We start from the raw sequence: 14,983 nt of genomic DNA, 5'->3' as shown, positions 1-14,983 counted from the left end.
GCTCCGTCTATAGAAGTCTATGGTTCAAACTGCCGCCACGCAAAAAAGCACGCCGCTTATTGGCTGGAAGGAAGGCTACCCCCTCTCTTCATGCGCAATGGTTCACCTTGTATCACGGTCTTACATACAGGTCTGGTAACTCATATGGTGGGGGTAGGTCGCTTAGCGAAGAAATTTTGTAGTTCTTGTAATGGCCACAGCGTTGCAGTCTATGTTCTTTTGGTGGCGAGGGACGCTGGACGCCGAGGGGATATGTCGAGTTTACCGTGCATGGGACAAAGACAGACAGATATCCCTCCCGGCCTCCAGCGTCCCTCGCCACCAAGAGAATTTCCTCGCTAAGCGACCTACCCCCACCATCGAAAATTAGAGGCAGTCCCCGGACCTGTATACAAGACCGTGCCTTGTATACTTCCACCATGAAGAATGTATAAGGAGACCGAACTAGGTCTGGATCACGACACCGAAAGCGGGCCGACATTTTTGCCATCCAATGAATCAAAATTTTGCCACTTGTAGCGCTGGCGTCGCCTTACGCGATTAAGAATTCGCTCATGAGTTACCGATCCTGATCTCGTAGATAGAGCGTATAACTGTTGTTATCTAGACTAGAGGTCAATTTCTGAAATTTACGAAAATTACAAAAGTGAGTGAATATTTATAATTTCAATGTGTGAATTCGCTCACTTTTGTAATCTCCACAAGTTTCAGAGATACACAATCCATCTCCTCATCTTATTTACAGATCGAATGTATATTATATAACCACGAAAGCTTCATGCATATGACAATCATGTGTCACGTACGAATGCGAATGGAGTTAGTTGATGACAGCGCTCCCAGTATTGCTTTTCAGAACGTCTGGCGGGCACAAACATCGGCCCATTCTGATTACGGGCAGTTCGGTCTCCTTATACATTCTCCATGACTTCCACCATGGGGAAGTCCAGGTTCAAACCCTGGCTGAGGTGATATTTTTCGCAATAAATTTTCTCTAATTAAAATTGCCAGTTGTGTCGGTTATCAATTTTCCTACACTGTTTATTCTGATAATATAATAATTTATACATATCTCATATGCCGCAATTGTTATCCTCCGAGTTATATTTTCTTACTTCCGCGGAAGACCTCGTTAAAATGAGATAATTAAAGTGGGGTTCAACGAAAAGCGTCCGACATTCGATGACGAAATTGTTATCGCTTTAGCCGATCCGCGCAGAGTGACTCGTGAGAATGACTGTTTTACGGAATCTCGAACGCCCGCCTGGCAAGCCTCGCCTCCGCCTGCTCCTTCGGGAATCGTAATCGCAGCTACGTGCTCGTGATGGCTTTGATATGGGAATAATAGCGATGCGAGAATACGTACCTGGAGTACCTCGCGCACTCGTAAACTATCTCGGGCGTGGCGTTGGGCGCCCTGATTCGCGGATAGTTGCAACGCCGAAAGGAACTGAAGTACGCGTCCGCCTTTCCCAGCAGTCGTCCCTGAAATACACAAGACCGCGGAAATGCGGCGGTTACACTACTGCGTTTCGCTCTGTAATGAAGCTATACATAGTAGGTACCGAGCTCGCTAACTTTGACGAAATCTCGAGAGCGAACTTCAAATTATGGTCTGATAAAAAAGAAAGTCGATGAAAATACAGTTGAGCTCGTGAATATTAAAGAAATTTGCAGACTTAATTTTATCCCCCCTCTAATGTAACTTTCCTGAGTTGTTTGTAGAATGGACGGTAATTGCAGGAATAAGATGAGGAATATTTGAATAAGTGTGAAGTAGAAACGTTGGCGTCAATTTGGCGTCATTTGAACGCCGCTGATTCATGACACGAAGATTCTTGCGTCGCGCGAACATGCAACAGCAAGAGACTTATGCATTCTATTCATTTATATGCGAAGGCGATGGCACAGCAAGGGAAATTTTCTCCTCTTTCCAACAGATTTTACACGGCGCCAAAGAAACGGAAAATGTCTCGCCGTCCCGTTTGAATGCTTTTGATTGCTTCTCTTAATACGAAAAAAATATAGCGCGACCGTCTGGCGAAGGAGGTGGTCGTAATAAGCTCGCTTGTCGTTTGCCAAGTGCCGTTTCCTTCGAACATGTCCCTCTTTTCGCGTTTGTTTCCACTAATAAACCGTAATAAAAGAAGGTCTCCAATTAACTGTAAGATTTACTAACCAAATTTCAAGAAACCTTTATTAATAATATAGTTGCTTACACACATGATGTCATAAGATGTAGCACTTAATTTGCACTTGTAAAGCGTGTATAAGAAATGAAAGATAAAAATCACGCGAAGGAATTAATTGGTTCTAAAGAGCAGCGCCGTGCGTTAATTAAACTGATGAAACGCTTTGGATAACAAGATTCCTTCTGTAACAAGGCTCCCCTTATAGCTTTAGATTCCTCCGGTCATTCGCTATACCGCGAACCGATACGTCATTAATCCTAAGCGGTACAAACGAGCTCTCAGAAACGAAATATCCACGATCAGCGGTAACAAGATCTCAAAGAAGCAAACTGTAACTTCTCTCGCCGTCCACGAACGTACAGCCGTAAAAAGGTTTAGGTCAGATACGAAGTTAGCTGCCTAGAGAAAATGCAAAATAGATTCGGAGTGGAAAAAGTCACGGTTTCCTGGCTGTATAACTGAAAAGCGGGAACCCATTGAGAGGCGGTTTCGTCTGCGACAAGACGCAACGCGTAAAATATGAACAATTCGGCCGCGAGTAGGGACTCCGTTTGTGCAAGCTGCCTTGAATCTACAACATCGGCCAGGTCAGGTAAAGGCAAGTAGTAGTCGCACGAAGTACAAAGTTACCCTACCCGACGATATTCGCCTCATCAACTTCTCTCTACCAAGTTGCCGGTACTCGGAGCGTTCTTGTCTCGTTCAAGAATCTTGTACGCGTAACGAACGTCTCGGTAAGTTTCAAGGACCGAAATTTTGCCTCGCGTCACAGCCAGAACTTCGTTACGCTTGTTGACAATACCGGACTGTAGTTAGAGTGAAATCATTCAATTGTCTGAATTACGGTACACTACAACGTAAGCGCACTGCTATTCCACTACACTATCATAATTACCGTATTACGATCTTTAACAAGAATTTTTATTAATCCTTCTTTTTATTGATATACTCTAGTTCTAGATTCATAAAGAACGTAACAACTTTGAATCCTCTGTTATATTCGTGCTAGTATATTTGTCTCTTCACGTATTCTTTATTGTAATATAAATGTTTCTTCCGTTCGTTTTCTTAATTTAGCCAAACTACCAATTACATTACGCTATCGTATAGTAATTGTCATTACGATCTTTGCGACGAGAATTTATAGTAATCCTTCTTTTTATTGATATACTCTAATTCTAGATTGATAAAGAACATAACTTTAAATCCTATGTTATATTTGTTGCAGTGTTGACATATGTATATCTTTTCTCTTTGCGTATCCTTTACTATAATATAAATTTTTCTTTTGTTCGCTTTCTTAATTTCGTCAAACTATTTCATCAAACTACCAATTACATTACGCCATTGTAATTGTCATTACAATCTTTAACAAGAATTTTTATTAATCGTTCCATTTATTGATATGCTCTAGTTCTAGATTGATGAAGAACATAACAACTTTGAATCCTCTGTTATATTCGTGCTAATATATTTTCCTCTTCGCGTATTCTTTATTATTGTAATATAAATGTTTCTTCCGTTCACTTTCTTAATTTTGCCAAACTACCAATTACATTACAATACGTAACGAATATCTGTGTATCAAGACGTTTGCACCGTGGAGCTAATGTTTCAGTTTCGTTGGTTTCAGCTCGTGGTTTAGAGAAGGAAGAATCCGATTACTATCGCCGCTCTACAATCCATCTTGTCGGACGACTCGAGCTCGTTCGATTTCTCACGTTTTCTTTGGCGCTCTTCCTCCACCTCTTATTTCTCTAGCTTCTCTGCTTTTCTTATTTCCAAGTTGCTCTTTTCTCAACACTCTTCGCTTCTGTACTTCGCTTCCTCGCAAACTCCGCCGCTATTCGTTTCGTCCGATTTTACATGTTGCACACGAACGGATGTGAAAATGAAACGTTAATAGCTAGTAAATTATCCGCTGTATATTCCACGTGAATAATGTTCCAATCTATTCATAATATTAAAGCTCGCGAATGCGAAGGCGCTTTAAAATGAATCTCCTTTAATCCGCGTACTGACAAAGGCATCCGGCTCGCATTTCCGGCTCTCGGCTAATTTATTGAGAGATACATCGATATACGTACAATCGCATTACACGTACACAACTACACCGCAGGAATTAAGAATTAATCAGAGCAGGCATTCAGGAGAGCGGTCGTTAACTCGACCTTGGCAAGTCCTGAAATTCGAATTTGCGAGTTTTTACCGTCTGATTTCCCAATGAATGGCTCGAGAGTGATAAATGAACTACAGCTTGAATATTCGCACACGTGCAAAAAGCATACACGTAAGAAGCAACGTAAGAAGAGTATACAAATTCCTTTCTTTCGTTAATTATAACTTCAACATAGACGCGCTGCGTGCCCCAATACGCTCCAATCGTTCATTAGTCAATAAACTCGAAATTGCAAAATGTTCTCGGCACGATGGCCTTTGAGCTCACAAAATTATCGACGTCGGTACTTTAGCGGCCAAATACGCAAGTTTCGCCGTTTTATCGCAGCGCCTATCAAATCGCTTTACGATCGTGCCAGAGAAATTGTCGCAGTCGTCAAAATCGTCGATACGAGGTCCTCCGACGATAAGCGAGGAGAGGAAAATGACTTTCCTCATATCACCGTGTCGTCATCGTCACGTTCGCGGAGATGCAAAGTTCTCGCGTATATATGGACACGGAGATACGTTACACGAGTGCGAGTCCTGAAAATGCGCGGGCTACGATCGTACGAAATTCCGAATATGGTCCTTCGGCGATGTCGCAAAAATGCGAAAAACGATGTCGTTTAGTTTTATAGCGACGGAGCAAAGTGGTGTGTATCTATACGGCGAACTTCACCTCGGCAAGCATAAGTCTAAAAGTTGCCAGTCGGGCCAGGTAAAAGTTATCGGTCATTCTGTGCTTGTCTCGCCAGTTGCGCGATGCATATATCGGGGATATTAACGCAGTATATCATCGCGGAATTAATTGAGTTGTAATCGGTAATAATGCTATTTTATCGTATTCGATTGGACGAATTGCTTTCGTATTTATCGATACGCTGCTTTATCACCGCATTAATGTCCCACGTTTACAACCGCCGGAGCGCCGCTGTACCGCGCGATAGAAAGAGAAAGCGGTATTGATTAAATTATAAAGAAAATATATTTAGTGCCGGTTTGCGCGAATCCAAGCGAAACAAGAAGCAGGAGGTACACAACTCCTCGTGTTCCGTCAGTTATTCGCGGCTACCTTCTAAATCCCTCAAGATCCTCTCGCGATTAGCCGCTACAATATTGTTACGACCGCTTCGAGACACCCTGGCGGACTGCCTGGATATCGTCGCTGAGAAACAAGCGTGTGTTGTTTATAAACATTTTTTAAGGGGTCCTAAGTTTGGCCCTAGTTGACGGCGGACGCGAGTCTGGGCCGCTCCTGTGTAAATCGCTAATAAAGATCGTTTTCCCTCGAACAGAAGTGTCCTACTATTATTCTCGCGAGTGTTAGTGGTTGTGAGAGTGCGAGCGAGTGCCGGGAGTCCCGCTCCCTCCCGCGAACGTTGCCCGTTAGGCGTAACAATATAATTTTAAGTTTAACTTGCGCTGATGAAAGCTCTGTGTGCCGAAACGCGTCCGCGGATCTGTACTTCAACTGTAATATCTTGAAGTTAAAAATAGATAGGTGACACTCGGGAATCAACATTAGACTGTTTATTGCGATGAGTATTGCCATGTGCCTCGGTGGTCGAATTGATTGAGACGCCCGCCTAGCGAGAGGGAGGTCCAGGTTCACAAACCCTGGCCGAGGTGATATTATTTTCGCAATAAACTTAGAATAGAATATTTAGACACTGCCACCCTGTCACGGCTCTGAGTCCTTTAAATTCTTTGAAATTTGTGTTTAACACATAGGTACGAGCCATACTAATTTTTTAAAATATATATTGCTTTGTTAACTTTCGTGCTCGTCAAGATTGGCCTCCCTTGTTTACTTGTTGTAACAATATAATGTTTAAAAATCGCCTCAACGCCAAGGAGTTGGGGAACTTTTGAAGGATGGATCTTCGTAGCGGCATAACGCAATTAACAGCGCATAATGCGGCCGCTCACCTGGATCCAGTAAGGCAGGTAAAACCCAGAGCACGCCAAGATCGAGGCCACGGTGGACAGAGTAGCCCACAGCACGCACAGCACTGTCATCTCATCGGTTTAGAAGCGTCCGCCTCTCTCCCTCACGCACCGCGGCTCATCCTCCATCCGCATGCATAACCGTAGGGGACCAGCCCGCTGAACGGTGTCAGGATCACGAACTTTGACGCGCCCGCACAGGAGATCGGTATCTGCCTACGAACGTGGACAGCCGATCCCGACAGCCGCTCTCGACACCGTTGACCCTCGTCGATGTTAAATCGCCCTCTCTTTACGTCATGGCTGGCAAAAGGCGCCGATCGATCGTGCGAGTGACATTTATTAGGGTATTGATGTTCCTGTCGCGGCTCGTTTGACACTCGCGGGGCGTTAATCCCCGGGATCGATCGACCTCCTCCTAATCGCGGATCAGGACGTGCCTGGCGACGCGTTCTCTCTCGGGTACCAGCATCCGAGTGCTTTAATCATTTCCCCTTAATCATCGGGGTCCTCGTCGTCGTTTTCCGATGTAGCGCCGCCAACGAGAGGCCGCACGCGAAGCCGTTAATTTAGCTTCCGCGGTGGAATTACTCCGCTCGTAAAACGTGACCGAGGTGTCGCTCAGAATATCACTTCTCCGAAATGAGTCACGCGGTTAATTCCGATTGCCGCTCTGTAACACGCCTCGCGCCGCAAAATTCATACCGGGCGACGGGGGCGCGACTTCTCGCGAGCGCACGGGGAAACCAATAAGAAAGTTATCCTTCCGAACGACCGCACGGTTCACCGCTTCAAGTTCCGTGGTTGATCCGCTCAGTTTCCGCACAACTGCCACCCAGATTCAAGAAGTTCATTATTCCGCGGAGACTTATTAACGCCGTTTGTCGACGATCCTCCCTCGACGAGTGGCCCAGGGATCGCTTCGATCCGTAAATCTGCCTAGTCGTTCGCAATGCGACGTTTATTGCGATGTGCAAGCCGCATCCTTCCTTCTTTTTCCCTTCGCGTTGCTCATCCACCGATAGTCCACTTGTGGACTCGAAGCTCTTGCAGATATAGTACTTTGTTCCGCTGCCAGACGCTTCCTCCACGGTTAATTATAGACCTCTGACCACCGTCGCGGCTTCGCTACCCGCGCTGCGGTGCTCGCTCTCAGCCGCGTTCCCGATAAGCGAAGCATTCGTACAGTAAAATATTCATATCATCCCGGAGACAAGTCATCCGCAAAGCCGGGCGCCGTCACTCTCACGTTCGCGACGCGAAAAATCTCGAGGAAATCACAAAGCGGAAAATTGATGTCCACGTTGACAAGGTTGAAATTTAATTTCAGCTCGATGACACCTCTTTCTCGAGCGAACGGAGACGAGACGACTGACGACGAGAAGAAACGTAGCGTGCGCGGATGCGATCCGTCGTCGTCGTCGTCGTCGTCGTCGTCGTCGTCGTCCGCCCGTCGTCGTCGTCCGTCGTCGTCGCGCACGGCGCCGCTTCGTGGCTGCGACTGAACGGTTCCGTTCTCCACAGTCTCCACTCGGCGGCGTTTCTCCTCCTCTCCACTCGCTTCTCTCCTACCCACCCACGCCTGTTCGTGCCGCGCCGCGCCGCGTCGCGCCGCGACCGCACTGTGTGGGAGAACCGAAGGGTGCCCAGCGACGCACCAGCATCCCGCTCTTGGACATCTGGCGAGCACACGCCGTGCACGCGCTGGAGAACGGGCGACCGCGGATACACGCGTTACACGACGCGACGGACGTGTGCGTGCGCAACATAACACGTGTACGAGTCATGCTGCCCGCGGAACCCGTACGTTAATGGGAGATCAAATAATCGCACGTTTACCCTCCCACCCCCCCTCCCCCATTGCCATCCGTTAATCGCCGTTGTCCCAAGTTTCCGACGATGACGAGTACATCGGTGAAATCCGAAGTGGGATATGATTAGGAAACACCACCTCGTCGCCTGTCTTTTTATACGTAGATTGTAACAACTGGAAAAATCTCTTTTTTTCTTTATGCAAACGTGCTAAATAACAGTTCACACGTGGAACACGATCAATCCAGAAGTTAAATTGCACTAGCGCTTGTATGCAGTGTGTATAAAATTGTGCATTCTTGTCTGAGAATCCGTAAACTCAATATTTGTTACTATTGTTCTCAGCAGTACACGGTCTAAAGATGTTCTTTCCTAATACCACACAAAGTATTCGGCGTCTACTCTACGTATTGCGAGCTCTGCCACTTGGACACCCACAATTATGTACGATGATGGTAAAAACATCTGTTTGTACGATGACACGAACACACTGAGACTCTGCGCAAATAAACGCCTACAAGATAGAACTTGTCCGAACCGATTGCAGCTTCGTATGGGTATTGCTAGAGGTCGTTCCTACGTGATGCAATTTGTCCCGCAGTGATGGGGCCACTGCTACTTTTTTAAGGGCGGGAGTCCTGGAAGTTTTTGAATACACTGTGAATGTATAGATGGTAATTGTTAAGATCTTTTATATTGTGAAGGAATAAAGGACTACTATTTATTGCGAAATTTAGAATAAAATATTTAGACACTAACACGGCTCGTAGTCCTTTATTCCTTCAAATTTGTGTTTATCATATCTGAGCTATACCAATTTTGTTAATTTGTTAATTTAAAGACTCATGATTTGAGTCTGCGCGCAGTTCTCGTTATCGAATACTGTCACGATATGTGGCATTCGGGAATCAACATTAGACTGTTTATATATTGCCATGTGCCTCGGTGGTCGAATTGATTGAGACGCCCGCCTGGCGAGAGAGAGGTCCAGGTTCAAACCCTGGCCGAGGTGATAATTTTTCGCAATAAATTTAGAATAAAATATTTAGACACTAACACCCCGTCACGGCTCGTAGTCCTTTAGAGTAACTTATATAAATGTAAGTTTATATATTCTTGCGTTTAGAATAAATTGTCCCTCCATCTTACAACGCACGAAGTTGGCACCGCAATATTCAACAAAAGACGATAGATACTTTCATTTTATTCTAGATTTGAGAATTTTTTACTTAAGATTAAAATATTCCTTTTTCTGTTATAAATATGATTGGCGCTATATCGATCCTATTTTATGGTACATTGAAGTGTAATAGCATTGGATCCGGGAATTTTTTCTGTGAGTGAAGGTTTGAACCTGGACCTTCCTCTCACTAGGCGGACGTCTCGCCAATTTGACCCCTTTGATTTCTAATTATATTTTTTACATTAATCTGGCTTGTGTGTGTTTTTCTTTTCTTTTTTTTCATGTATCAGCACGATCGATACAATGACAAACGGACTCTAGCGGAGTCCCTGGTGTATCGGTTTAGGGATGAAGGGCTCGACGCTCCGATTGTCATGGTTAGGCCAAAATAATTGAGGGCTTATGCTGCCCATACACATCGCTACCATTACTCGTTAATAATGTCGCGACGTATCGTTTAATATAACATACCCTTCAATTCTTTTAGCTTACTACATAATATTTCAAAATCATCAAATCTTTTTAATAATAGATTTTTAAATCAATTTAGAGTGAATTTCTCCCTAACAAACATGTCGGATGCATCAATAACTTTCGAGTTATAAGAAAAACAAGATTATTACCGAGATTTCGCTACATTGTATGATGACAAATATACCTTTTTTTCTCTAAAAGAAAACACAATCGATAAAGTAAAAAAAAATTCGTTATCAAAAAATAGCCGGTGATTTTCAGACACCCTATACACGATGTCACAATTTATCATCAATCCCATTAGCTTACGTGGAAACAATTGCACAGCACATGAAAATGAACGTACGAGACAATAAGACAATTCTTAATAGCACAAACTTGGCATAGATCCAGAAATGATAATGCAAGGCGGAATGGTTTGTTGCCAAATCAGAGACACTTGCTTTTGTCACAAAAATCCTCTGTGCCTGAAACACGGAATTAGCCCGTAATTGCTAATGAAATTGTGTATGTCCCAATTCTATGTATATTGATACGAGGCGCTAATGCACAGCGTCGCCCCATCCACCACAAAGCCCCCCGGGTCGGAATTGACAATGCGTATGACCCGCCCCGTGCATCGAGCCTTTAGAAATTCGAGAAATCTCGTTGGTTCAGCAGCGTGCGGCTGGTAAAGTCAAAATGCCTCGACCGATGCGAAAGCCGCATTTGAAATCGTTATGATTAAAGAGACGCGCCACATCTAGCGCGACACGAGAGTTGGTATTTCAATCTTATTTTTTTATACAAAATTAATTTACGTAAAATTATCTGAACTGCACACGTGTACGTCTTCGATATATTTTCATTATCTATTCGTAGTCGTCTTACGTGTAGATGGCTCGTTTGGTAAATCCGCCACCGCATTGTTGTTTCGCCCAACTCTGCTCCGCGTCCATTGTGGGGAACCTCGTTAACATTTCCATCATCCATCATCGACATAGAGACGCTCTCGGTCGTTCCCGCCGGCTATCGACGAACGCGGGTGGTCCCGTTTAGTTAGCACCGGCTATCAGTCGCATTAGGAAAATGAACCGTCGCACCCTCAGAAAGGATTTCTGTTACTGAGACAAAAATATTCTTGATGTAATTTATATATTCTCACAACCTTGTTTAGTACAAAAATAAAATTAATAATTCTTATTCTCCTCTATCGAATTAAAAAAGATTGACTTACTATATTGGGACAAGAGTCTTCTTCTTCTTCCTCTTAAATTAGGCTTGAAGCCAGTTTTTTTTCCGATTAATTCGTCTCTTGTGATCCGGATGCCCAGCTGTCCATCCATCTCTTTGGAGGTCTTCCTGGGGGTCTTCTGGATGTTGGTTTCCCATCTCCTGCTGTTCTTGCTATTCCCTCTTCCCCCATTCTGGATACGTGATCGTTCCATTCACGAAAAAAGACAAGAGTAACTTATATAAATGTAAGTTTATATATTCTTGCGTTTAGAATAAATTGTCCCTCCATCTTACAACGCACGAAGTTGGCACCGCGATACTCAATAATAGACGATACATACTATCGTTTTATTCTAGATTTTAGAATATTTCATTTGAAATTAAAATATTCCTTTCACAATAATAAATATGATTGGCGCTATATCGATCCTATTTTATGATATTATACATCGAAGTGTAATAGCATTGGATCCGGAAATTTTTTCAGTGGGTTTCTCTCCGCAAGCACGGGGCAAATGCAAAAAGTCTCGCAACAAGAACAAAAGCGCCCAAGGAAAAACGCGATAAAAAAAACAGAAGAGGGCGGAAAACGACAATCCTACGACGTAACGTTTCATTTTGCGCGTAGGCGTGTGTGCGCGTAGGGTGCATGTGTTCAAATTAAGGTGATCCGACACAGTGGTGGGACGAGTAGATGGTTTCAAGTGCGGTAAAGTCTCATTTCAGTGTAAATATCATCGAGTTTTACGGCCGACGGCGTAACACGCGCGCTGCTGCGAAATATCGTTTGCGTAAGCACAGTTTTATGCGCTGCTTTGCCCGCCCGGTTACACAGCGTTACGCCGGCTATAACATCGTCGCAACAATTTTAATCCACCATCAATCGGCGAGCGTTCGCGGAGAGGGTCGTCGAGGAAAGATCCGAGGGGGAACGGCAGTGAATGCAGTGAAATTTTCTGAAAACGGAGAGCGAACTCTCCTTCCCTACGATATCATCGCGCGGGTCCCGGCTCCCCCGCCCGATCACCGAACGAGAAAAGCGCTATCTCCTCAAACAGATTATGAGTCTCGGATTTATTTTTACGACCGGCCAGATCCCAGCGCACTCGTCTCTGCGTCGAGGAGGAGAAGGAGCAGCGGGCGAAGGCGAGGAACTGATACCGGGCTCCCGCTTGGTTCGATGGCGGTACTTCGAATCATGACACCGTAAAATATATAGCGTCGCTTCTTATAGAAAGCAACGCGAGCGAAAATAATCATCGTCCAACGATCGAGGAGGCGGGGTGGGGCAAAATCGCCGGATCACCCTTTCGGGAGCAACGTATCGCTCCGTCCGATGCGCGACACCAGAATTGGTTTAATGCGCGTTTTCGTGTGTATCGTAAACCACGGCTGATTACCTAGGAAATTGAGATACAGATGAGACGTACGGGATGCTCTTCCTTCCTCCGCGCTCTTATCTCTCCCTCTATTTGCCCGGGTAATGAGCTTCCCGCCGTTACATCGTCGCTGCTGACGTTACCGTGGGGTGTGCCAACTCCACGCACTGAGAAAAAACTTTTGTTAACTGAACAAGACACAAATATTTGCAACAAATTTCATTTGTAGATATAGTGACAGCAAATAACACCGTAGTGGAAGCAAATGTGATTTGCAACTTTTGATTTGCTTTCGTCACAATTACACGGAGAAAAATAATTTGCTGACACAGCAGATTTTTTGCTGTTGTAGCAAAATATGGGGTGGGGTATCAATAGGCTTCCTATTAAAAAATTCACTTTGTAACTAATTGTTAAATTGTGTTAAATCACATAGTCATCAAAAGTATATTCAGGTTATTGAGGTCTATCCATGATCCAGACAACTCGCTCTCGCATCATATCGGCTCGCCTTTTATACTAATACGGGACGATTTTTACTTACGAGAAAGACGCGCCGGTCGCCACGTCGCGGCAGTATGTGGTACTAGTGCTATCTGTTCAGGAGGGAATCGGGATTTCGTTGTGATAGCAAATGTATTTGCTAAGAATATATTATTTTGCTTCGTATTTCGTATGTCCAACAAATAGAAAGAACTAATGTGGTTTGTATCGCAGACAATATATGATATGTTCAAATGTCAAATAACGAGACATTATTCGCAACAGCAACTAATCGATTTCTTTCCTCACCAAATCAGCAAGTAACAAACACGTTTTTGTTCTGATAACTAAAATATTTTTCTCAGTGTACACCTGTACTAGACTACTTGTGTAAACTGTGTATTTAACTTAACAGTGTTTTGACCCGTGTACATTTATTTAAAGAATCTTCATTTACGTGAATCCGTGAACACGTGAACGAATATCCGTGTACGTGACATATGTAAACATGTAGTCGTGTATACTTCAATAGGGAAATATTGAGAGAATTATGTGACAAAATCTGGATAAAACTTGGAATGCTGGAATTATGCGTATACATATAATATATCGAAAAACATATGCAGAAATAGGGATCTTTCATCAAATTTTGATAAATACTTGCACACGTTTACACGTATCACACTTACACGAATATTCGAATACACGTGTCACATACACGACTATACGGGCACACGTGTCACGTACACAGGTACACATGAATGAAGGTACCTTAAATCCGTGAACACGGATTACGTGGACACGTGAATCTTAAAACAAGTATCCAATCGATAGCCCTAATCGATACACACATTCAATACTTTTTGAAAATCGCGACAATGTTTTAATTTACACGCGTTAATAAATTATATCCTTTTCTTTTAAACATATGAATCGTTACTTTCTTACGTTTTCTTGTTCGTACACTAGGCATCACTGATGCCTTCCCAAATAAATTTAGGCACATAGAACATACATACATTTTCCATGTATGTATACGTAAAATGTTTAAATGTGCTCATATGTGCACAAATTCGGGGAAGGCATAAATGATATCTAATGTACATGCAGTAATGGACAGAATGGTTGCGACTCTTTTATAATGAATTTAGAAACGCACATTTAGATTCAAGTTTACGTTCCAAAACCTTTTCTCTTCGGATAATTTGACTAGAGAAATACATAAATCGAACACGCTCAAAATGGTTTCAGAATGGCCATCAAGCAAATATTCATCGGCGAAGAAGATTTTGGAACGTAATCTAAATGCATGTTCCTAAACTTACTTAAAAAAAGTGTCATAATCATTGTGTCCATCACTGTACATGGTAATAAGATGAGTAAAAACGTAGTATTTGAAGTTTGCTAATGTGTTTCCTGCTGCCTTCAGAATCATATCGTTTTCGATCGTCAGTCACACACAATTGCTATCAGCAAACATACGTGTGACAAAGATATAACGGAACTACTCTCGTTATTTTTGCTTCTTGGAATAATTGTATATGATTGTATCTTCTAAATTTTCTGAGCAGATTTACTTGTGTTTTTCTGTTTACATAAACTGGAATTACATTAAATAAAAAATTGTAATATATTTTGTGGTAATTTGAGGAAGTTTAAATGTTAGAACAAAACACTTGAACCGAGAATAAGCTTAATGGAACAATAAAAGTATATTTAATAATAATTTCATTAGATTTGACGAGCGTTAGAAAATGTTTAGTTGTTACTCATATCATCGTAAAATTACATGAATACATTTTTTGTTTTTTGAGTAATCGTTGGGGAGGTGGGATACTTATTTGAACGTCTGAGGATTTTCCCATCTTTTCCTGTCAAATCATTAAAAAGGAAAACGAATGGCGAATACCGATTAATTATCTAGGCGAGTTGCACGTTGTTAAGCCATTTTCTCTTTAAACTTAAGCCTCACAAAGGCAGAGCATAGAAACATCCAGGTGAATCGCATAAGAAAACCGTTATTTGATCGGGGAATCTCGTTTGGAAACTCGTGAGTAATTAAAAATTATAATATTATCAATTTTGATACTTTGTAAAATTCAAATGTCTATAACTCAAGAACTAATTAATCATATTTT

At 42.9% G+C, this 14,983-nt stretch overlaps 1 protein-coding gene across 3 annotated transcripts in view; it reads right to left on the bottom strand.

The window, feature by feature from the left end:
* The window catches only part of LOC105559331 (lipoma HMGIC fusion partner-like), a 29,275-nt gene extending 21,550 nt beyond the window's left edge, over nucleotides 1-7,725 (bottom strand). For all 3 annotated transcript variants that reach the window (XM_012007543.1, XM_012007541.1, XM_012007542.1), the window contains exons 1-2: nucleotides 6,282-7,725; nucleotides 1,367-1,485 (exon numbers count right to left, since the gene is read on the bottom strand). In XM_012007543.1, the coding sequence (XP_011862933.1) occupies nucleotides 1,367-1,485; nucleotides 6,282-6,371 (209 nt within the window). In that variant the 5' untranslated portion in view covers nucleotides 6,372-7,725. The remainder of the gene's footprint in view (nucleotides 1-1,366; nucleotides 1,486-6,281) is intronic.
* Between the last annotated feature and the right edge of the window lie 7,258 nt (nucleotides 7,726-14,983).

The sequence above is a fragment of the Vollenhovia emeryi genome, unplaced genomic scaffold, assembly GCF_000949405.1.
Source record: "Vollenhovia emeryi isolate VEMERY1.0 unplaced genomic scaffold, V.emery_V1.0 DF939281.1, whole genome shotgun sequence".
NCBI classification, from domain to species: domain Eukaryota; kingdom Metazoa; phylum Arthropoda; class Insecta; order Hymenoptera; family Formicidae; genus Vollenhovia; species Vollenhovia emeryi.
Note: the sequence above shows the minus strand (reverse complement) of the source record. Positions and strands in the feature narration are given on the sequence as shown.